Raw genomic sequence first — 24,574 nt, 5'->3', positions numbered from 1 at the left:
ATAGAAGGAGAGAATAGTGTACACCTTTTGGTCCAAACTATGCTGTTATAATTTCAAATAATTCATTATTCGACTAATGGATTCTTCAAATATTCGAAAAAATTCGAACAATTTTTAATTATTCGAATAATTGATAGAATATTGAAAATGAATATTCCGATATTCGAATCACGAAAAATAGTAGCGGATCTATCCCGGTTCCAGGGAAGAGAGACACCTAAGTTTCTCAAGTTTTTGAGTGACAAATATAATTGAAGCTATTATTTATATATATTTTTGAAAGTTCATAGTAAACGTTGCCTTTAATTCTTAATTGAGAAATTTTTGAATGATTAGATATTCCTAGTTCATGTTAACCAAGTGCGTAAACGGATCTCAAATTAAAATTATTTGCGTAAACTCAACAGATTTCCCATCATAGTCTCGGTTCTGGCTGTGGCCCTCCCCTGTAGTTCTTACCTTCTAGATCCGCCACTGATGGGAAAAAGATTATTCGAATCTATTTATCTATTTATATAAATACAAATGAAAAATGACAATGTTTGTGACTTAATAACTCTTGAACCATCCGAACGATCTCTTTCAAATTTTCAACGTAGATGGTGTTCAGGCCTGGGATGGCTTTTATCATTTCACGCTGACGGCACAGCTTAGGGGAGGGGAAGGGGGATATATATATATATAAATGATCGAAAATGAACGATATTAGTATCGAATTCATAGTTTTTGTGGTCGTTGAGGTGAACAGTAACACTTCCTATGCTATTTAAGTCCAAATTCAACCCTTCAACTTGGAGGAGAGGTAGAGGGACATATATAAAAATAATCGAAAATGACCGATATCAGAGAGTACTTCAGTAATAGTAAAAAAGTGAGTGACTAACCGAACATATTACTTTTTTTTTTTTTTTTTTTGTTATTTTAACCCAGCGAAACGGGTAATTGGCGCCAGTAACGAAGATTCCAGTAATTTCAATAGCACTAATTTAAAGCCTTCTAAACTTGTATTCACCTGCAAAAACTCAAGAAGACAAGAGATCGCCAAATATCACCTCTTTTTCCGCTTTTTAAGGCATTTCTAAACAACGAGAAACCTACAAGATCGTTATAATATTCGAAACGCTAAGTTGAAAGTATTAGTAAATTACGTAACATTTTTTAAGCAAAAAAAAAAAAAAAAGACTACATTATCAAGCATAGCTAATTAAACATGTAGCTTCCTGAATTCAACCCTAATATAATAAATAACAAGTAACGAATATTGTAAATCAAATTACAGTTATACTGTACGTATATGTTGTTTTCTTGTTCCTTGCAAAAGACTACTGCTAATGTTATTTTGTTCCATAGCTCGGTGAAATATTGATGCTTCAAGGGAGAAACATTCTCTACTTGGGATTCAGAAACAGTCTGTCGAGCCAAGTACTCCCGCGAGTACGTGAAGGGACTGCTACGTATATCTCTCACCATTGAGCAAAACTCCTATGGCTGTGGGTAAACTTTATCTTTTATTTAACGATAATACAGAGAGAATCCTCTCTTTTCTCGCTGTCATGATTCCGTATGTTGTCTTTGTTCTTTGAAATCTTCGTATGTATATGATACACATACTAAATCGAGGGTTATCAAATAGAAGTTGTTACTAGTAATGACATCACATTTTTTATTTATTTATTTACTAACGCTAATTACCTGCTTCTGCTTCGTTGAGTTGAAATAAAAAAAAAACTTTAAGTGCACAACTTCTTAAGTCACGTGTTTGGTAAAAATGACAGAAAAAATTAAATATTACTATTGTTGACAGAATTTGGATTTAAATGGCATCGAAAATGTCACTTTTCATCTTAGCGATCCCGAAAACTATAGACTCGACACTAATATCAGTCATTTTTGATTATCTATCTATCTATCTATCTATATCTATATCTATATCTATATCTATATCTATATATCTATATATCTATATCTATATCTATATATATCTATCTATCTATCTATCTATATATATATATATATATATATATATATATATATATATATATATATATATTTGGTCTAGGAATTAATTCGTGCGGGTGGACAAGAGATGGCGCAACGAACGGAGCGTCCCACAGTTCCGTGTATCCACACATGTGTTGCAAACCCCTGTCATTGCGTATCGTTCGTAGTATAGGGCAGTGGATTAAAGCGTCAACAACACCAGTTTGTAGTTAAGTGAACATGGCGCAATTTGTGCCTGATAAAGTGTTTTTGCGGGATGTCCTGCTGCATTACTTTAACATGCAGAAAAGTGCGACTGAAAGTCATCGTATTTTGGTGGAAGTGTATGGTGACCATGCTCTAGCTGAGCGAACGTGTCAGAAGTGGTTTGCACGGTTTAGAAGTGGTGATTTCGGCTTGGCAGACCAAGAGCGAGCTGGACAGCCAAAAAAATTTCAAGACGAAGAATTGACAGCATTGCTCGAGCAGGATTCGTGTCAAACGCAGGAACAACTTGCAGCAGCATTAGGCGTTGATCAAACAACAGTCTCCAAACGCTTGAAAGCCATGGGAATGATTCAAAAGATGTCACATTGGGTTCCACATGAATTGAAAGACAGAGACGTTGAAAGACGAAAAACCATTTGCGAATTGCTGCTTCAACGACAGAGCAGAAAGGGGTTTCTGCATCGAATTATTACGGGTGATGAGAAGTGGATCCATTACGAGAACCCTAAACGAAAAAAGACCTGGGTGAAACCAGGTGAACCAGGTCCATCACAACCAAAACGAGATATTCACTGTGCAAAGGTTATGCTGTGCATATGGTGGGATATGAAAGGTGTGGTGTACTATGAGCTGCTGCAACCGGGTGAAACTATGAATGGAGAACGTTATCGACGACAATTAATGCGTTTGAAGCAAGCTCTGGCCAGAACACGACCAGAATGGGAGAACAGACATGATAAACTTATTGTTCAACATGATAACGCTCGCCCACATGTCGCAAAACCGGTCAAAACCTATTTAGAAAATGTCGGATGGGAAGTTTTACCCCACCCGCCGTATTCACCAGACGTTGCTCCTTCGGACTACTACTTGTTCGATTGCATGAACAACGATTTGATTGGACAGCGGTTTACTTCTTCAGAAGATATCGAAACATGGGTCTCTGACTGGATCGCTTCCAAGGATGAGGACTTCTTTCGCCACGGAATCCGTACATTGCCTGACAGATGGGCGAAAGTGGTGGCTAGCGATGGACAATATTTTTCTTAAGGTATTTATGTATTTTGTGTTTGTACTACAGCTTCAATGTGTGCGTACCAACCGCACGAATTAATTCCTAGACCAAATATATATATATATATATATATATATATATATATATATATATATATATATATATATATATATATATATATATATATATATATATCACTCTTACTCTGCCCTAAGCTGCACCGTTAAAGTGAAATGATAAAAACACTCCCAGTCCCGAACCTTATCTATGTTGAAAGTTTTGATCGAGATCGGTTGGGTGGTTCAAGACTTATTAAGTTACAAAGGTAGTCACTTTCATTTTTATGTATTTTTCTATATCTCCCAGACCTTTCCCCTGCTCTAAGTTAGTCCGTCAAAGTGAAAAGATATTAAAAAAAATCTCAGATCCGAACTTTATCTATGTAGCAAATTTGATCGAGAAGGGTCGGGTGGTTCAAGCGCTTCACAAATATAGTCACTTTCATTTTTAATATACATATATAGATTGAAAGCTGCAAAAAAAAATCAATGAAAGTAACTTCAAAACAAAACAAATCTCAATGTAATCTCGACTTGCAAAATAAGAATCCGCAATAAACAAACTCGTTACATTTTGAATCAAATGTAAGAACTATTTATGTCTACCCCGAATATTCTAGAGAATTTCTTGTCGACAACATTGTATCCATAGATTATTCCGTTTCCTCCCGCATTACCATTCCACCAGTTGTTCTATAATTAGTTACTTTCATTAATCATCAGTCTTCTTTAGTCTACAGGGCATATATCGTGAAACGTAAAACTGAAAAGATTTTTTTTTTAATATCCTACAGCCAGAACTAGAGGAAGAACCCGGTGCCGTCAGATATCTAGAGCAGTCAGAGTGACATTTTCATTGCAATATTGCTAATGAATGACTAGCATTATTTAAAAACCTTGTTATTACTGGATTTTTTTAAAGCATTGTTTCTGGACTTTCATTGCGAGAAATACTTGAAGAAAAACTACTGGTTAGATTTATTACAATATTGCTAAGAAACGATTTACTTTACATAAACCAGTGATGCAAATAACCACTCACCCACTTCATTAGTGCGGGCGAGTTATTCATATCACTATTATTTGTTTTAAAAGTAAGTAAATGACTTCTGTTGTGGAATGTGGGCAAGAAAATGCTGCTGCTTATTTACATCCCTGACATAAACATTTTATTACTACTTCACTCACTTCATTAACATTATCATATTTTTTCTCTAATCAAGTATTAAATCAGCAATCCTCAATTCAATAATTGATTCATAACTGGTGTGGCCTTCTAACAATATAAAAAGGAATCCATCTGCGATATTGCATGCCCTAGGTGAATGAATACATGAAGTGAAAATCAATAAATTGTCATGTCTGGAATTTCGATGCAAACAAATATTGGAGGAAAGTAGGGATGCGCACGAGACGCGTTGAGACAGGATTTTCCTGACAAAATTCGAGTCGAGACACGGCTCTTCCAATAGAAAAATATACATTTTTTCGAGTCGAGACATCACTTTTATAGCACATTTTTGAGTCGAGACGGCCACAAATCTTGTCTCGTACGCATCCCCAGAGGAAAGATCTGTTTGTTGGGTTTACTATATTATTGCTAACAAATAACTCATACCACTTAAAAATGTTCTTAATGTAACTCAGTGGATCAGTAGATTGTTATTTCTGGCTTTTTGATGTTAAAAATACAGCGAGAAAAAACCGCTGAAAAAGAGCGAAAGAAAAAACGACGTGTATTCGTTTTACCTTAAACCATTATGATCATTTTTAAATTATCTTTAAAAAACAAAGTACTGATATATTTGATGCAAATAATTCTGTAGAATGAATAAAGATATAAAGGTTTTTCAATGCATCCCCAGAATAAAACTGTCGTAACTCTGAAATGTCAATTTTGAAAGTAAGCCAATGAAATTTGTTATATCTAAAGGAACTTCATTATCTCGTCTCTTTTTGAAAATTGTAACATTATTTCAATATGTATAGTAATAATTATTGCAGACAAAGTCTTTCTTAAATACATACACATTGCAATTATTACACGTTAAAAATTTATAACAATTAAAAATATATTTTGAGTTACGACAGTCTAAGTCTGGGGGTGCGCCCGGGTTTGACCCTAAACTTTCTTAAAGCGTTCCCATTTTTTCTCATTAATTGCACTTGCCAACGTTTTCGAAACAGTACTGTGAAGAATCGTAGTAGTACTCGGTCCCGGATATCTCCTTGAGTCAGCAAAAATTTTCTGATATCAAAGGTCAAGGTTCCTGGCCCGGGGTCAATGACCTAGGGTATCTAGGGCCACCCCCTCTATATTTTGGCAGAGGTACGTTGGCCCATCCCTAAATTTTGGTACAGGTACTTAGGACCACCCCTTAAATTTTTAGAAAATTGCCAAAATTTAGGGCACCCCGTAGGTCATTGACCCCGGTCCAGGGGCCTTGACTTTCGACTTCTCAAAAATTTTTGCTGACTTAGCGAGATATTCGGGCCCCAGTACTATTATCATGTTGATCACTGAAATAAAATACTGAAGTGTTTCAAAAACATTAGAATTAAGTCAAACTATTAGTTAAGAACTATCAAAATTATAAAATTGATAATAAAATTTTGAAGACAAGAGTCACACGCTCTCTAGATACACATATGAAATGGATATCTTATGCATAAATAATTGAAATAACATGCATTCTAGATATACTGCATTATGAGACCATACAATATTCTGAATCATACTCTTTAATATTTTTTCCTTACCTTCCCCGTCCCTATCAACTGCCTAATGTTTAATCAGATAATTAAGTGGCTAATGAAACACGCATCAGGAGTAATTTAGTATAATTAGTGCATTTTTTGTTTTTCTACATAGAACTGTCGACTCCCCCTTTCCAAAAAAAAAAAAAAAAAAAACTCGGCATTAGCCAGATAGTTAAATCGTAAATATGTTTTGGAAGTAGGAAGAGGAGGGGGGAAATTAACGACATAAAGCGTGGTTTAATTAACTGAAATGCGAAGGATTTGTTTTTGGGGATTCGTTGTGAACAAGTCACAGTAGTTTTTTTTTTTTTTTTTTTTTTTTAAACGTCGAGTGCACTCGCCTAGCCGAAACTAATCGTTAAAACTCTTAACGCTTGATGTTGTTTTGTGAGGTTGATTGCAAACAACGACTGTTGAACGTCAAACACACAAACACATTTCGAGGGAATTACAGTTCGTTTAGTCCGGAGACATAAATTAGGCGTGTTTCCCTAATCAAAGTAAAATGCCTTTGATATACATAGTATTAACGAGTGTTTGTTCAGACATTTTGTATTAGTGATTTTTCAGAGCAGATGCTTGCTTTATGATATTTGATCATGCACATTTAATGGCATGTTTTAAATTTATTTTTTAAATTTTTACTACAGAGTCAAAAGTTGAGAATTGAATTACTTGATGGATGTGGTATTCAAACCCAAAGTGATAGAAACCAACCACTTACATATTTTAACGGTGATTACTATAGAACATGATAATACATAGTGAGAAGCTTTTTCGATACTCAATTAAGCGTCTAAGGGGTATATTTTATTTCCACTATCATTTCTCTACTAAAACCGGAAATGATAGAAATCTGCTACAACTTCCGGTTTCAATATTGATCAACATTCGAACATAGATCCAAAAGATCAGAGAGTGCGAGAAACCATTTTGTTTGAAATAGATTTAGAGTTCTATGAATAGGTACCATATTCTCTCTTAACTCTCTATTCAAACCGGGAGTGACAAAAATCAACCACTTCCGGTTTTAGCGTTGGTTACTATAGAGTAAAAGTTGTTATAGACAGCAAGAAGCTGTTTTCAGTACTCAATTAAGCGTCTCAAGAATATATTTTATGTTCACTCTCATCTCTCTCTACTACAACCGGAAGTGGTAAAAATCTACTACTTCCGGATTCAATATTAATTGAGAAATATCATGCCATATAAACGAAACTCCCTCACGTGCTGTACACATCACACTGCTACTTGTTTAAGTACTTGCAAAGTAAGAAATTGCTAATCGAATATTATACACATCAAGGGCGTAGCCTGGACTCGAGAATGTGCAAACGATTACAGACTGAGAGAACTACGGTACAATTCGTCTCAAGCTTGAATACGGATGTAAATAAAGATTTATCTCTTATAATTAATTATTTTTAAAATTTATTTTCTAAACTTTAATCAGCGAATATTATACTGCAATCATCAAGCATAAACAACAAAACCAAGAACGGGAACTGTAGTACAAGGAAATCGGTCAGGGACTACATTAAAGGCACCATCCGGACATTCGTCTAGTGAAAATTTAGAAAAACTATGGGAAAAACTTACTTAAGATGACTGGCTACCGGATTCGAAGCCGAGACATCACATTTTGCGTAGCATGAACAATCCATTTTTTCTTTTAACTTAGACAACTCTTTCGAACATGTTTTGAATTTCTACCACACTCGACAAGGACACAAACACAGAAATCTCGAGAAGACAATTAAAAACGCAGATATTTTTCAGTGGAACTTGAATCTACGAATGAATTTCACCTATCATCAGCCGAATGCTTCAGATCACTTGATTTCCGAATACTGACTATAACAGCAAAAGGGAAAGAAGGTGAAAGTAAATCAATCAATATTTAAAGGTCCTCTCCCAGCATTTGCCTGGTGGAATTCATGAGAAATCTCGGTCAAAATGATCAGTCACCAAGCTACACTCGCTATATATTACTCGTAGATTGAAAGTTGGAGACATGAGAAAATAAGGTATTAAGAAACATTTTTTTTTCAACTAAAACAACTTCCTTTAGACTAAACCTGCTTTGCTTTAAACTAAAACAACGTTGTAGTCTGCTACAGATATTTCGGTATTTGCAACTTAAATGTTAGTATTTTGTGCTACAACATTGCTGACCGATAGTATAACCTAGCATATAACATCTACTGCTTTATTATGCCTTTATATGTCCGTTAAAAATATTACGATGAACAAGAAGAAACTGTAAGGGAAAACCTAACTAACTAACTCTGTGGGCTATGGAACCCGAATGATTAATGCCGTATTCATAAAAGCTCTCCACTGACTTCTGCTCTTATCGAACTGGATCCAATTTCTGCTATATCCATCTTCCCATCTGCATCTAGGTTTTCTGAATGGCCTATTTCTGATTGGGTTTCCTGTTAAAATGTTGAAAATGTTCCCTCTTTCTTCTATTCTGTCTACTACATAATCTGCCCACCTGAGCCTCTTAAACTTAATGATCTCTATAACAGTGTTAGGTATACAGTATAAATTATGCAGTTCCTCGTTATGAAGTTTCTGTCATTCTCCATTCTCATCCCTCTTGGGTCCAAAGTACTCCCCTTATCATTTTATTTTGAAATATTTTCAGTCTGCGTTTTTGTCTCAATATAAGGGATTGATTATATTTCAAAAATATACAGCATAACAGGCATAATTATCGTTTTATATATATATTTTAAGTTTCAAATTCTTCGACAGAATTCGCGAAGACACGAGAATTTTGACTGAATAGTAATTCTTATATTTTCTATTATATTTGTTTGAATTAATGGGATAGAAAATAAACTCGTTCAAAAAAAAAAAAAAAAAAAAAAAAAAAAGACAGTCAACATACAAACTCAAACAAACAAGAAAACATGTGATAGTAATTTCCCACTTTTACATCATTAAAAAGTACAATGCAGTGTGATAGTCATTAAATATGCAGTCAGCACATAGTTTATTTATTTCATTGATTTGTCTTTTATATTCGTATTATAACAGGGGCGTTATTTAGGGGGAGGCAGCGAGGGGCAATTGCCCCCCCCCCTGAGTTTGAGATTTCTATAGATTTTATCAATTAAATAGTAGTAAATCAGTGAAATACGCGAAATTTTACTTATATCAAAGGGTCTTCCCCCCCCCCCCAAAGCAAAATCTGAAATGACGCTCCTGATTATAACACTATATTTACCATCGTTATCTGGAAGAGGGGAGCACGGTGGATTAATGGTAGTGTGCTTAACTCTGGTGCGAGTGGTCCTTGGTTCGATCCTCGGACACGAAGTTTAAACAATAAATCGTATTTGTAAAACAGAAGGTTCAAGCTTTCGTTTAAGTGTATTATGCACGAAAAACAAACAAACAAATAGACGGTTGAAGCAAAAATTTATTGAACAATCCTCGTAGGTAATCCCATCCTTCATAACCTGTGTAGCACAAAGCCGTAAAACATTTTTAAAAATATAATCTTCATTACTCTTTGTTGCGGGAACCACGTATTGAACTGATATGGGGTACAAAACATAAATAACTAAGATAACTATCACCAAAATGATAAAGACCAGGAATCGTGTAAAATGCACAAGCACGCTTTCGACAGAGTAGAGAGACTTCTTTTAAGAATAAATAATAATAATAATAATAATGTGCTCCTAATTTATACCCTTCCATTCTGTGGTTTTTGCACCAACACGTCCAATGCACCATCACAAAAGCCATACAGAATGGGTGAATGCAGCATATATCCATTGAATACACCTCCAATCGATTGGTGTGATTTATTGAATTGAAAAAGAAAGAAAACGGGGAAAACGTGTAAGGGTATACAGGGGAGAGAGATCGGATCACAGAGAAAGGACGAAAAATAGAATAAAAACTCTGGACTCTTTGCTTCTAAACTTTGGAAGCGACAGCTAATAGTGTTTCTCCAACACTTTGCCCTTTTCTTCCACCCCTCTCTTTTCGGTTTCTCCTGTTGTCGATAACACACGCTTCCATTTTTCATTTTCAACTACAATCCAATTTTATTCTTTTTCCTTTAAAAAAAAAATGAGAGAAGATCTACCGTTCCCAGTTAAATTATATTCTGCTGTATATACATGACTTTTACTGCTAGTATTATGATTTATTTCAATTATAACCTTCAACTCAAATACTCTTATATTATACTGTATATGTATTTTGGTAGTATTTATACTTACTCATGTACCATTCCTGTATGAAAAAAAAATGAAATGAAATCTGAGTTTTACGTCCCACACTTATGCCGGCTAGGCTAAAGGACACGGTGATGATGAAATAATTAATGAAATGGTGGAATGAAGAAAGTGAGAGGAAACGGGAGAACCCAGAGAAAAAAACCACACACGGTGTTTGTCTACCACAAAGTTCACTTGGTGCGAGCAGGGATCGAACAAGGGACACCAAGCCCCAGAGGTGAACGCTCTACCACTGAGCCATCGCGGCCCTTATTCCTGTGTGTGAGTTTGTGGTAAACGACATAGTGTCAATGGGTTCTCTTGTCTCCTCCAATATTCTCATTTCACCAATTCTTTCATAATCCTTTATTTTCATTAATTATTCGATTCCTTTCGCCTAAAGAGCATAACCATGCGACGTAAAACTTAATTTCATTTACATTTACAATGCATTACTGGCAATCCTGTTGTTATTTAAATGTTGTTAAATTACAATGGTGAACAACAATACTGAAATAAAAATAGAAGTGCCAGTAAATAATAAAAAATAGAGTTCTAGAAAGTAGGGGTATGGTGTCTAAGGCCACCTGTCCACGAATGGTTAGGTTATCAAAAGTAACAAGTAAAATAACATTATTTCTATTCAAAGATGTTTCCAAATTCCAAAACAAACGGAAGTAGATTACTTATAACGGAAGTCCATTTTTAAATGGAATATAATACCTTCTCGATTTACACTAGAGATGCGCACGAGACAAGATTTATGACTGTCTCGACTCGAAAATGTGCTGTAAAAGTGATTAGGGATTTAGGATTTAGATTTCTGGGCTTTCGGCATCTAAGGCCATTTAGCCCGTCACGATTTGAGGGATGACGTCCCTCGGCGAGCACACAATCCGGGGAAAGGGAAGGAAGAAAGGATTGGGGAGGGAAGGAGGCGGCCTGGGACCTATAAGTTAGGTACCACCCCGGCATTTGCCTGGTGTGAATGAGGAAAACCCAGGAAAACCTCATTCAGGGTGGCTGACCTGAAAAAGCGTGTTACACTTTTTCGACCGAGTGACCCCACCGGGAATCGAACCCGGGACCGCTCGCACCGAAGGCGAGAGCGTTAGCGACTACGCTACGCGGGGCCACCTGTAAAAGTGATGTCTCGACTCGAAAAATATATATTTTTCTATTGGAAGAGCCGTGTCTCGACTCGAATTCTGTCAGGAAAATCCTGTCTCGACTCGTCTCGTGCGCATCCCTAATTTACACGCGGATTGTCCTGAATGAGTGATTGACTAATCAACGCCCAGGCCAAACCGGTTAGAAACGTGACATTTTGAGAATGTATAGGTTGAGTTGAGTTGATTTTGAGTTTAACGTCCCTTTCAGCAGCGAGGCTATATGAGACGGAACCTACTGATTAACGTGGAATCCAAACCACATGCCACTTGCCGATCATTTTTCAAACTGTGCTTATCATTGCCATAGAAACTTTGTAAGTACAAACGCACTTAATAGATGATTTCACTTGTTATTCCTCGTAAAAACTGAACTGAAAAATCTTCAAAGTGTAGTACGCAGACACAAGTAAGTAGTTATGTATGTAATACACAAAGATGTTCACTTGAACACGTCAATGAAAATTCTACTGTATTTCAATATAAACAAACACGGATTATCGCTACTAATTATAAGAAAATGAAGTTTTCTACTAATGTAGTACTTCTTCTATAGAGCTTCTGAAGCTATAGTAAATTTTCTTGTATTTTATTTATTTATTTTTACCGACGTGATTTCTCTCAAGATTCGCCATCAGTTTCAAGTATATTGAGGAAAAAGAATACACTTCTGTAGAATTCCCGCAAGCTATCAGATGCACCTAAATTCAATTACACGAACATGAAAATGAATTATGGTTTCGGATAATGCTTAATCTTTATCCAGCTTGATTTTCATTGCTAAATTTAAAAAAAAAAAAAAAAAAAAAAAAAAAAAAACGAAGAAAAAATAAAGTAACGAGGAAGAATAAAAAGTAATCATTTGGAGACTCTTGTATATCACGATCCAATCACTCATCATCAATCCCTATTATGACCGATATAAAACATTAACTAGGAAGGAGAGAGATTGCTTGGTGACGTAGTATGTAGACACCCATTTCTCTCTTCTGTAAATCTGGAGCTGTGCCAGGTGCATTTTATTTCCTAGTAAGAGTGCTTAAAAAAAAAAAAAAAAAACTCTTCTCCACACATAGCTATTCACTGTCCATGACACGTCAACATGAGAAAAAGGGGAAGAAAATGACTAACAGAGCTCTATGAGCTCCAATGGAGTGCAAAATGCTAACTCAAGTGATCAGAGTCGGGGAAACAAAATCAAAAGAAAAACGAATACTGACTGTGAAATGCTCTCGTTTGCTGGTAAATGGTAGAAAACTCTTTTTATGATCGACAGGTCACCGAAAAAAAAAAAAAACATACGCACAATCGACAGATATAATTCTAGGTACGATGATAAAATTCACAATTATACCAAACAAAAAGACAAAGCAAAATATTAATACCGGAAATATATGTTACTCATTATGATGTATCCTATTTATAATAACAAAATGCCTCACTCTGCTATATTCCGCGTCATCTGAATTGGCGTATGTCGTCAGCCAATAAGCTCGCAGTGCGCTGATTACAAACTTTCAGTGAGGAATTTAATCTTTCGTAATTGATTTTGTTTATATTTATGGTCATTTACGAATGATTAAAAACCTCATTGAAGGTTTGGCAACAGCGCACTGTAAGTTTATTGGTTGACGCCACACGCCAACTCGAGTGAGTAATGCAGACTATAGTCAGGTTCCTATAATAGTCTACAGGCTAGTAGCAGTGTTCGTAGATTCCTTTAAAAAAATCGCTTGACTGACACTAGATGTCCCACTTCTTATGAAATTTTCCTCCCTAGTTTATTGAGTGTCAAATTTCTATGACAGAAGTTATATGATAAGATTAATTTAGCTATATTCAGAGCCGTGCCGTAGAAAATCAGCGCCCAGGGCGAGAGTATACTACGGCGCCCCCATACATATATTCCAAGCAATTTTTCCTATCCTTTTTCCTTTTTTCTCCGGAATTTTTTGCCCCCTTTACTTCGGCGCCCGGGGCCGTCTCCCCCCCATGGCACGGCCCTGGCTATATTAAAGGAAATGCCAACTACATTTGTTTTATGCCCTTGCCGAGAATGGGTACAAATTATATTACTTTGTAAAGACACACACTCATACACACATACATACTATTGCTATCGTATTGGTTTATTTCTGAAGAAGAAAGAAAAGTTTAAAAATGTGTATTGATCAATTAATCTGCACGAGAATTTCTCTGTATTTTCACATTTTATCGAAAAAATCCCCTTTTCTTTTTTGCTAACTTGGGCTACGAATTTTTCCTAGATTAGGGAAATTTCCTTCAAACTACGGACATTTGGCTAGTCTAGTTGCGTTGCCTTCTACCTGGCCCCAATAGATGTCGCTAGCGTTCAGGAAATTGTTTGCAGACAACCTGAAGGCTTAAACATGCACGGTGAGAAATATACATGTATAAAAAATGTTAATTTCTTTTGACACTTGAAAATACGTATGGTTAATAGTCAAAGTCAATTCTTTAGAATAATTATGACTGTTATTTAGGCTGTTATTTCGGGGAGGGAGGAGAGTAGTATTGTCCACGATGCTTGATTTGAAACTGTCTCCAAAAGGCATAATGGAAGCAATCACGCCATCTTGCCTCCCTTAAATGACACCACTGTTTTTATAGTATTGATTGGGCATAACTTCCGTTAACCCCTACCAGCTTCTAAACACAGGTTAGTTTAGTTTAGGTTAGGTTAGGATCTGATCGGTTCACCATATGTGTAATCGGGGTGGGGCCTAACGAAAATTAACTCTTATTATGTATCTTCATGATAGTAAGAATTCTGAAAGGAATCTTGTGATGTAATATTTAAAAAACTACAATAAATTACAAGCTAGTACGAAACGTTATACAAGGATACTCACCATGGTCAAGTTACATAAGCTTTTACTCTGAAATGTTTCACCCGGAGATAGGAAGTCAGTGCTGTAAAAATAAGAAAAAAAAAATTACTTACTAATATACAACATGGTTGTTCTTTAACATTTATAAATATTCATGAGTGACACACGAAAGTACTAGTACAGTGACACTTCCTTAATGCATTTAAGACCTATAGGGTGTTTCACAACAACACCGACAACGTTTGGGAAGTTATTCATGATACCAAGATAAAACAAAAAGTATAGACCAATCTGGGTGCACAAATGTTTCCTTTCGGAGTTACAGGTTCCCGAAAATATGAAAAAATGAATTTTAAAGGTCTATAGCTCCAAAACTATGTAACCTAAATAGTCGGGTCAGGACTTCACTTAGAAACTAGTATCTGTCCTATCCAAATATCCAAGTTTCAGAATCCTGCGGTACATCCGCAACAATTTTTATAGAGGTAGTTGGTGAGTACTTCAAATTACATGTCCCTAGCCAAACTCTTTTTATAAAAATTGTTGCGTGAATACCTTAGGACTCTGAAACTTGTAATTTTGGATAGCGAACATAGTAGTTCCTAAGTAAAGTTTTGACCCGAGTACAGTAGATCTCATAGTTTTGGACCTATGGACGTTTAAAGTTCATTTTTTCATGTTTTCGGCAGCCTATAACTCCGATAAGAAACATTTGTGCACCCATGTTGGCCTACACTTGTCTTATCTTGGTGCCAGGAATCGCCTCCCACACGTTGCCGGTGTTCTTTTGAAACACCCTGTATATACAGTTAGATGTCAGCTTTGGCATAACGGCAAACACTCAATCCAAATAACATAGTGCATGATGGGTTGTGCACCCGCCAACACCACTGGATTTAATAGGCTCCACCACAACAAAATTAAAATACCACTAATTTTACAGTAATTATATGATATCTTCACATATATAAAAGATAATCGAGAAGTGGAACAAGAGCTCCTAGATAATATTATTTTACATGAGATACCGTTATCACGACTCACTTATCTGCTTTCGATTTCCAACCATTTTGAAAATCGGCATTTATTTTCGCGTTTCTAAATAGGTGCAGGTGACTCGTGATAACGGTACTTCATGCAAACTAATATTGTCTAGCGCGTTCTTGTTCCATATTTCGATTATTCTTTATCTATTTGAAGATATCACATAATAATTTCACTGAATAGGTCTCATGGTTTGAAGCCCACGTGAACGGTAAGTTTAACCCTTCACAACACAACAATACAAGAAAACCAAATATATGATTATTATTGATTTCAATAATAATAATAATAATAATAATAATAATAATAATAATAATAATAATAATAATAATAATAATAATAATAATAATAATAATAATAATAGGGGCACTGTGATTCAGTGGTGAGGTGTTCTGAAGCCCATGTGAGTTTGAAGTATGTAACATTGTATCTGTAGGTTTCTTGTGGCTCTCCTGTTCCAACCCCCTTCCCCCCACACACACATTCTGATTCCATCAACTCTTTCCCTTCACTTTGATCATTCACTTTCATTAACATCTATCTCCTTTGGCCTAAAGGTACACGAGTGCGGGATGTAAAAGATTTCTTTTTACTTTTTTTTTCAATAATAATAATAAAAATAAAGCTGCGGCGTCCTCTTCAGCAGAAGAGAACTCAGTGAGTTTCTTTTGAAGTTCATTTTTTTGAACGATATCTGACATCTTAACAGCTTATAAATAGCGTTAAAAGAAGAAGAACCTCGATAACTATTGTAATCAAATAACTTTACCGTTTCCCAGTTGTTACTTTTTTTTTTTTTTTTTTCCTGAAAGGAAAACTCCCCGTGTAACAGGCGGCTAAAACTATTTGTTGAAGTTTTGGATTTTATATGTCTCTGAGGCTACGTTACGGTTCTCTTTCAAAGACAAATAAATTTCTCGTCTGACGAAGATCAACAGGGAAGAGAATTGGAGAGACCGACGAACGAACGGATGCCTTTGAGAGAAACAAGAGCGGACATCAAAGATTCTTCATTACGTAGAACGAACCACGCACAAAGTTGATTGAATGAAAAACCCTCTTTTCTCTTATCAACTTTGTTAATGACTTTTGGTTTAAAATTTAGCTTTGAAACACAACATTGATTAAATTGTTTTTAACTTCTTTTTTTTTTTTTAACTACAGAACAAACTTTTAAGATGATTGTAAAACAGGACTAATAACTAATAGATACGACTAGTTTTTTCTCAGTATCTCACTACCTTTTTTATTCAGTTTTTTTTTTTTTTTTTTTTTTTTTTTTTTTTTTTTTTTTTTTAGATGACAACAATATTTAAAATAATTCAGAATACCTTTACGAGATACTCGTAGAGGCTAAAAGTTGCTCAGAGAAGTTTAACATAAACAATAATTTTAGGAATGAAAAAAAAAGAAGAAGACCAAAAGATTACGATCTTGGCTAATAATTAGTTTTTGGATCAGGGGCCACAAAATTTTTGAACGGCCCCTAAATCGAGTTCATTTTCTACGGAATAAGCGCATCATACTGAGTTAAGTAATAGTTTGGGTTTGGCTACATAGTTCTTCAGATATAAGGAGTACAAGAAAATTTTTTATTAAAATATATTGAATCTTGGATCAGGGACCACAAAAATTTTGAACGGCTCCTAAATCGAGTTTTCTTATTTTGAACGGGATAAGCACATCATACTGAGTTCAGTGACAGTTTAGGTTTGGTTACACTATATGTAATTCTCCAGATATAGGGCCTACAAGAAAATTTTTGACTGAAATATATTGGATCTCTTGATCCAAAAATAACTCAGATAACCTTTGCGAGAATACCCGTAGAGGCTAAAACTGCTCAAAGATGTTTAACGAAAAAAAAAAAATTCCTAAGATGAGATATAAATCAATCTATAGATCTCGTTGACTGTAAACCTTCATGCGTCGTTTCCGAAAAAAAAAAAATCTAAATCTAAAAATTACGATAACCACACCACATAAAACTAATACAGAAAATATCTTCATGAAGCTCATCATTATGACACTAGCAAGACGGCTAATGAGATATATTCACCCTATGGTTAATGAGGTATAGCTCAAAATGATAATTAACTCTTCAAAATTTGTTTATTTAAATACTCGTATTTTCCAAGTGTGAGACACAGGCTATAGCAGACAACAGCTCACGTCAAGCAGAGTAAAATGAGATACTTAAGAGTAAGTTCTGATGTGTAGTTTTCGAGCAAATCGGAAAATAATTATGGCCAGGGACAAATTTCTAAATAGGCTGAATAGGCTGCAGCCTAGAGCGGTATAATTTAAAGCAGAGACTTTTGTAAAAATTTCTTTTTTCGACCGGAAAATTTCATAAGAAAATAAAACTTGTGTACTTGATAATACAGTATTTTGAGCTGCAAAAATAACAATATCTTTGTCTCGATGTATATCTTTTTAGTGAGTATTAAAATATTGCTAACAAAAAGAATGGATATTTATTCGATAGACCACTATACGTTTTGATTTTCGCTGTTTTAGATAAAATACAGTTCAACGGGAAAAAACTCAATGTGGTATTTCACATCAAAAATGTAACCGATGACAGAAAAGACGACCAAATACATCAGTTGAAAAATATATGTTGTTGAAAAATAAACAAGGTGAGTTTTTTGTCATTTGTTTCATTACCTTTCAGACGCCTACAGAAAAAAACCTCTACTATAGTTAAACTTAAGTGCTTATCTTTTAAAAAATATATATTGTAGAATATTAGATTTTGAAAATTTTTTGAGGTTTTAATGGCAGAAAACCCCTTCCTAAGTACAATAACTAACTAACTAACTACCTCTATGGCCTAAGGAACCCGGAGGTTCAATATCGCGTATCGCGTTCAGAAAAGCTCTCCATTTTCCTCCCATCTGCACCTAAGTCTTCCTAATGGTCATTTTCAGATTTGGATTTCAAGTTAAAACTTTGAAAGTGTTCGTACTTTCTTCCATTGCGGCTACATAACCTGCTCACCTGATCTTGATGACCCTAAAAATGTTTGGCAAATCGTATAAATTATGCAGTTCCTCGTTATGAAGTTTCCGCCATTCTGCATTCCCTCTTTTCTCTTGGATCCGTCTCAGGATTTTATTCCCAAAGGCTTGCAGACCGTGTTCTTCCCTCAGAATAAGTGATCATGTCTCGCAACCATACAGCATAACAGGCATGATTATCGTTTAAGTTTCAAATTACTCGACAGAATTCTCGATGTCAAAAAATTTTGAACTGAATAATAACACAAATTCCCTGCTTTTATTCGACATTTAATTTCTTTGTGGATATGCTTTTGGTCTGTTAACATTGATCCTAGACTTCTGAAAGTATCTTACTTTGTCGAAAGTGTTATTTGATATTTTGACACATCCATAATTTGCAGTATTACGATCCTGGCGAACTTCCATTGTGTTTAGTTTTCTAAGTAGAATATTTTCAAAAATTTTCCGGGAGGAGGGGACGAACCCGTGATAGGGGCAGCAAATAGACCCTAGCCTACAGGAGACAAAACTATAAATCTGGGAATGTTTATGGCGTTAAAATGAATGTCCTTCGTACCCAACAACAACTGATCGCTTTTATTCTCATGCAACAGCCTACTTATTTATTTATTTAGTTTGTTATTTACTTGGAGCTCCGTAGTCTAGTGGTAAGCGCGTTGGACCCATGTGCACGTGGTCCTGAGTTCAGTTCCCAGCTGGCGCTTCCCAATTTTCGGCATTCACCCAGCATAGTGAGGCAACCTGGAGAGTCACGTGAATAAAAGATGTGACGTCCACTAAGTCTACAAAGCTCCTGATACGTTTGTTAAGGGTCTTTATTACAGCGAAATTATACTACCGCTAATTTTAGAGTTTTTCTGTAATATCTTCAAAACAAATAAAAATATTAGAAAAGCAGAAACGTAGTGAACTAGACAATACGATTTGGCATGTGATACCGTTATCACAACTCATCTATCTGCTTTCAATTTGCAACTGTAGATAGATTTAGCATTTTTTTTTACGGGTTCTGTAAATAGCGGCACACCAAAAGCAGATAGGTGAGTTGTGGTAAAGGTATCACATGCAAAATCGTATTATCTAGTTGACTACGTTTCTGCTTTTCGAATATTTTTATTTGTTTTGAAGATATTACAGAAAAACTCTAAAATTAGCGGTAGTTTAATTTCGATGTAGTGAAGACCCCTAAGAGACAGAGTGACGTAGGCGCGCTAACCACGTATTCGTCGCTAGGCTGAACGTAGTTCATTTAATCGCTAACCGATGACGTTGGAGCTGTTGAGGCCAACAAAGGGCTATCACACCTAGTGGTTTGACTTAATTATTTACTTATTTATTTAAGAGTAGACATTTAAATAACAATTTATGTCTATTGTTGTTTCTCTTCTAACAGAGATACACATACTCCTAACAGTGACACACTATCTAGGCACTACTTGAAACAATTTTTTTCAGCAGAATAATAAATTCTCAATTACAATTACTGTAATTATTACTGGAAACGTACGGCATGCATTTTAACGCCGTGAAATATCGTTACTCATAGTTTACTCGAAAACTACGCACAAGGATTAGAATTTACCTTTAATTCTGGCATGTCACTTTGTCTTAACTCCGATGTTATCTATCGGTTGATATGTAGGGTTAACACAAAAGTAATGGCAACATCTTTTTATTTTAAGAAAATGGGAAGAAAGCAAGAAATTCTAAAATATGCAAATGGAACGTTATGTAAACGTTACATGTAGGAAGTTGGATGAACCAGGATATAGCACGACAAAAAGTAGTGCAACGAATTATTCGTTTAACAGTATGTTCCATGTAATGGTTCCTTCAGCTTTGGTATGTCGATGAAATCGTAAGGTGATAAGTCTAGTGAATATGGTGGATGCACAAATACTTCGCATCATATCACGCGAGCTCGTGCTAGATCCTGGCGGAATATGTATGTTCATCCAACTAGCTAGAGGTAACGTTACATATGTACTAAAGTTCCATTTACATATTTCAGAATTTCTTGCTTTGTTCGCATTTTCGTAAAAAAAAAAAAAGTTTTCCATGACTTTTGTGGTAACCCTCGTATATATAATTTTGCGCAGTAGTTAAACAAAACTTAAAATTTAAAAGTAATAATTTTGGTTTATATCTCATTAAAGCATTAAAATGGCGTATTTTTAAATAAGCTTATGATATCCTAAAAATTAATTTAGTATACTCAAAATACAAATTACATAGGTTTGTATGTATGTATGTATGTATATTTGCAGCTACTTGTATATGTATGGTTTTCCTTATTACTGGACGAGTCTTATTCATTTGCATGAATCAGTGTAGTATATATGATTTTTTAAAGACAAAATAAATTGAATTGAACCATACTGTGTATTCACGTCTTGCTAGTATAATAATGAAAAATCTTGGTAAGAGTATATAATGTAGGCTAGATCAGGACCAATCTTATCTTATTTTTACTATACAGCATCAACTTTTAACTTTACAAAAATGAGTTTTCCTCGATTTTCTAAAAAAAAAAAAAAAAAAACTACTCATGAGGATTTATATTCACGAATGGCATTTTATTCAGCTCAATGAGATCTATCGGTAGGTATATGTTTAATTTTTAAATTTATTTATTTATTTATTTGCTTACTAATTTATTGTTAAATGCATGGATGCTATATTCACTTCTTTGCACTAATGCAATCAATATAAAAACCTAAACCAAAGTATTAAAAAAAAAAGAAAAGAAAAGAAAAAAGAAAAAATTAAAGAAAGGAAGAACTTGATATATTGATAAGGTAGGTGCAGGTAAATACGCCATGTTAAGGGTGTTTGATTTTTTTATGGCCTTAATTTTCATGAAACATAATGAACAAGACATGCGCGTTGCAGAGTGGCCTTTTCCGCATGTAGAAAAAAATGTAGCAATGATGTGACTTTTATTTTGTACCAAGGGCAAAAGAAAAAAAAGTGTTACACAGTGGCGTATTTACCAACACGTGCAGGTAATTACGCCAAGTCTAGGATACTACTAGAAACCTGTGATAAATCTTGCTACTGCTTACATCGTCTGTGTTATATGAACTCAAATATTACTACACAACATGGCTGAAGCAAAAAAATAGAATAACCAAAGTGCAAGATGAATAAAAAGATAAAATGTGAAAACGATAATCTCCAAAGTTCAAATGAAATTCCAAACTGAAAAGTTTTAGTCCATAAGAAGATAAACAAACAGTGTCACTGTATTGTGACTTAAAAAAAATAAAACTACACCGATACTACATGGTATTTTTGGGACAAGTGAAAATATCTTTGTCTTCTGCAGTCAGTCCTGCACAAGCCCTAGCATATTTTGCTGCACAATGCTTTGATTGATTTTGTAACCATGGAATCATTCATAAATTGCTATAAACAATCAGCAATGTTCTGTGTTAGTAAGGTACTAATAACGGATTCTTTTCTCTATTAAAATAATAACGTCCTTCCACGGAACCTTCCCGAAGCAAAAAAATATTACAAAAAATATGGGTATAGCTAACGCAAATTGTTGTACACATAAGCGGGAAAGACGTGCTGGTTTGAGAGTGATTATCTTAAAAATGGAATCGTGGGTTATGCGTAACACTGCATACCAAGGGACAGTTAAAGGTGTCCACCACAATAAATCATTATTTTCTGTCTCAGAAAATATAATATTTTTCTTCAATTTGTACTTTCAGTTATCTTAATTTATAGTTAGTACAATATAGAGAAGACTATTACATTTTCTGGGACAGAAAATGATTTATATAGTGGACATTTTTAACCACCTTTGGTGTGTGTTGTTACGCGTAACCCCTTAGTGTACGTAGGGTTAATGCCTATGTAGGTGTGAGTTGGACAATATTAAGATTTACTGATAGTAACGAAATGAGATTGGAGAGTATTCACGTAGTATGAAGTTTGAAGAGTTGAAGTGCAGTAACAACTTATCAAGGTTAACGTTGAATGAAGTGTGGAAAAATGCCCCACTCGGATCGCTATTTTATCTTAGCTGGAAGCTTTTGAGTGCAAGAACACTTTTCTTTTCTCCTGTTGTGGAAGTCAGCAGAAGAACGAACACTTGAGGCTTTTAAAAGCGAAAGCCAATGCTTATGAGAAACGCAGACAAAAACACGTTTCGCTGACTCAACATGCCTTTGTACTCGGGTTATCAAGTGGATGAGTGGATAGTGTGTGTGTATGTGCATGTGATAGAACGAGCAAGACAACAAGATGAGAACAAAATTCTCTTCTTTCCCCATCGTCGCTTCTGTGTCTCACTGAATATATCACGTAAATGGAAAAGTAGACACGGACAGGGAAAATACCCTTATCTTAAACAGCCAGCAGTTAAGTATTTAAAAAAAGTCCACTGAGGGGGAGGATAACGATTACATGGGTTATAATGTAATACGCGTTTAAAATGATATGTTACTCTTATCACATGAAGAAATTCTAAATGGTTTCTGCTCTGCTTTTTTTTTAAAGTACATTATTTAATGCGTTGATTTCAGAAGATTAAAACAAAATGAGAATCCCTGTAATAGAGGTGGAATCATATTTATTGTTGAATCGATTTTAACCATTAATATTTATTTATTATACTCATACATCAAGGCGTAGATATTTCCCTAGCCGTGAAGAATGAATTTCTTTAATTTATCATTCCACGACCGTGATGATTTCAAGGGGTGGCCCAGGAGAAAATTTACTCCCGAGGTATTTCTCCGATAGCATTCAATCTTACCAATATTTTCGTAGTATTACTTTCGTTCTTTGTTCATTGAAGTTCCCCTCCCATCATGGATGTCCGAAGGGGACAGGGGACCCGGGCCCCCTTGGCACCATGAAAATGTATACGTAATATAGCAACCATGGAGATACGCCCCCCTAGAAAAATTTCTCTGAGCGCCCTTTGCCTTCCAGGAAGATCTTAAATCATCATGCCTTATGGGCTAAAGAAGACGAATAATCAATGACAGTGAAGAATTATATCTGAAATGATGGAATGATACTGTAGGAGGAAACAGGAGAACCCCGAGAAAACTTACAGATACGATGTTGTTGTCCATCACAAACTTATATTATCTGAAATCGAAGCGGGGACCCGGATTGCATCAGCGGGAGTTGAGCGATCTACCACATACCCTGTATGAAGAATGATGACAGAGTAATTTTTATTATGATGATTTACGCATTTGATGGTCGGCAAAAAGAAGTTTTAATATACAGAGGAATATCATTAATAACAAGAAGAAATAACAGGGGACCTAGATTAGATCCTTGAGGGACTCCAGATAGAGTATTGAACTTGAAAATTACCAGTGAAGTAAAACACGTCTAAGATTATTCAACTGAAATTTTTAATCTTGGAATTTAATATTTGTCTCGTTATTTGTATATTCTACGCTATTACTATGCTGATGTGTATCAAGTTCGAAATAAGCAAGAATAGAACTTGATTTCAATAATTGAAAACCATGTTTTCATTAACTTTTATATTTTAACTACAAAACCGATTCACTTTTTAAAAAATGACATATCAACTTCTTTTGTCTTACATTCCATATTTAAATCTAGGAGTAGAGAATAAACTCTGGTACTTTTCCATAATAAACTGGGGAGGGGGATAAGAATTCTCGCCCCGGGCGCTTACAACCCACTCGACGGCCCTGCTGTCAAATATAAATCACAGTAAATTGTGTAATCTGCTGTTACAAAAAAAAAAAAAAAAAGAGTATTTCTAAGTCCATTTGTTTGTTATGCAGTTTATATTGATACAAATCTAAAGAAGAATTACACACAAAAAATATAAATTGTGTGGAATAATATAGATTCATTATCTAAACCTTTTCCATCTAATTTGGGCATGATTTGCATAGGAGTACTAGATCAATCGATTGTAGCAGATGTGGTAATATCCTGTGCATTTGGTCATTCATTACACTGAAGATACAGGATATTATTTTTCGATCGGTAAATAATTTACCGCAAATTATTATTAATTATGTGTAAATTTTATTATTTTTAAATGATTGAACCGAGGTAATCTTACGATGATGTTTTAAAAGCTGGTCATTCTTCGGGTCCAGAAATTATTTGGGGGGGGACTGGCCCCAATAGGTCCCCCGTGGCTACATCCCTGTGGTACTACAATGAACTTTGATTTTCAT

At 35.0% G+C, this 24,574-nt stretch overlaps 1 protein-coding gene across 5 annotated transcripts in view; it reads right to left on the bottom strand.

Moving 5' to 3' along the window:
• Positions 1 to 24,574, bottom strand: part of LOC145672866 (breast cancer anti-estrogen resistance protein 3 homolog) — a 420,567-nt gene that overhangs the window by 71,917 nt on the left and 324,076 nt on the right. For all 5 annotated transcript variants that reach the window (XM_081742056.1, XM_081742048.1, XM_081742039.1 and 2 more), the window contains one exon: positions 14,329 to 14,389. In XM_081742056.1, the coding sequence (XP_081598182.1) occupies positions 14,329 to 14,389 (61 nt within the window). The remainder of the gene's footprint in view (positions 1 to 14,328; positions 14,390 to 24,574) is intronic.

Source organism: Thermobia domestica, chromosome 2, assembly GCF_964235325.1.
Source record: "Thermobia domestica chromosome 2, izTheDome1.hap1.1, whole genome shotgun sequence".
NCBI lineage: Eukaryota > Metazoa > Arthropoda > Insecta > Zygentoma > Lepismatidae > Thermobia > Thermobia domestica.
Note: the sequence above shows the minus strand (reverse complement) of the source record. Positions and strands in the feature narration are given on the sequence as shown.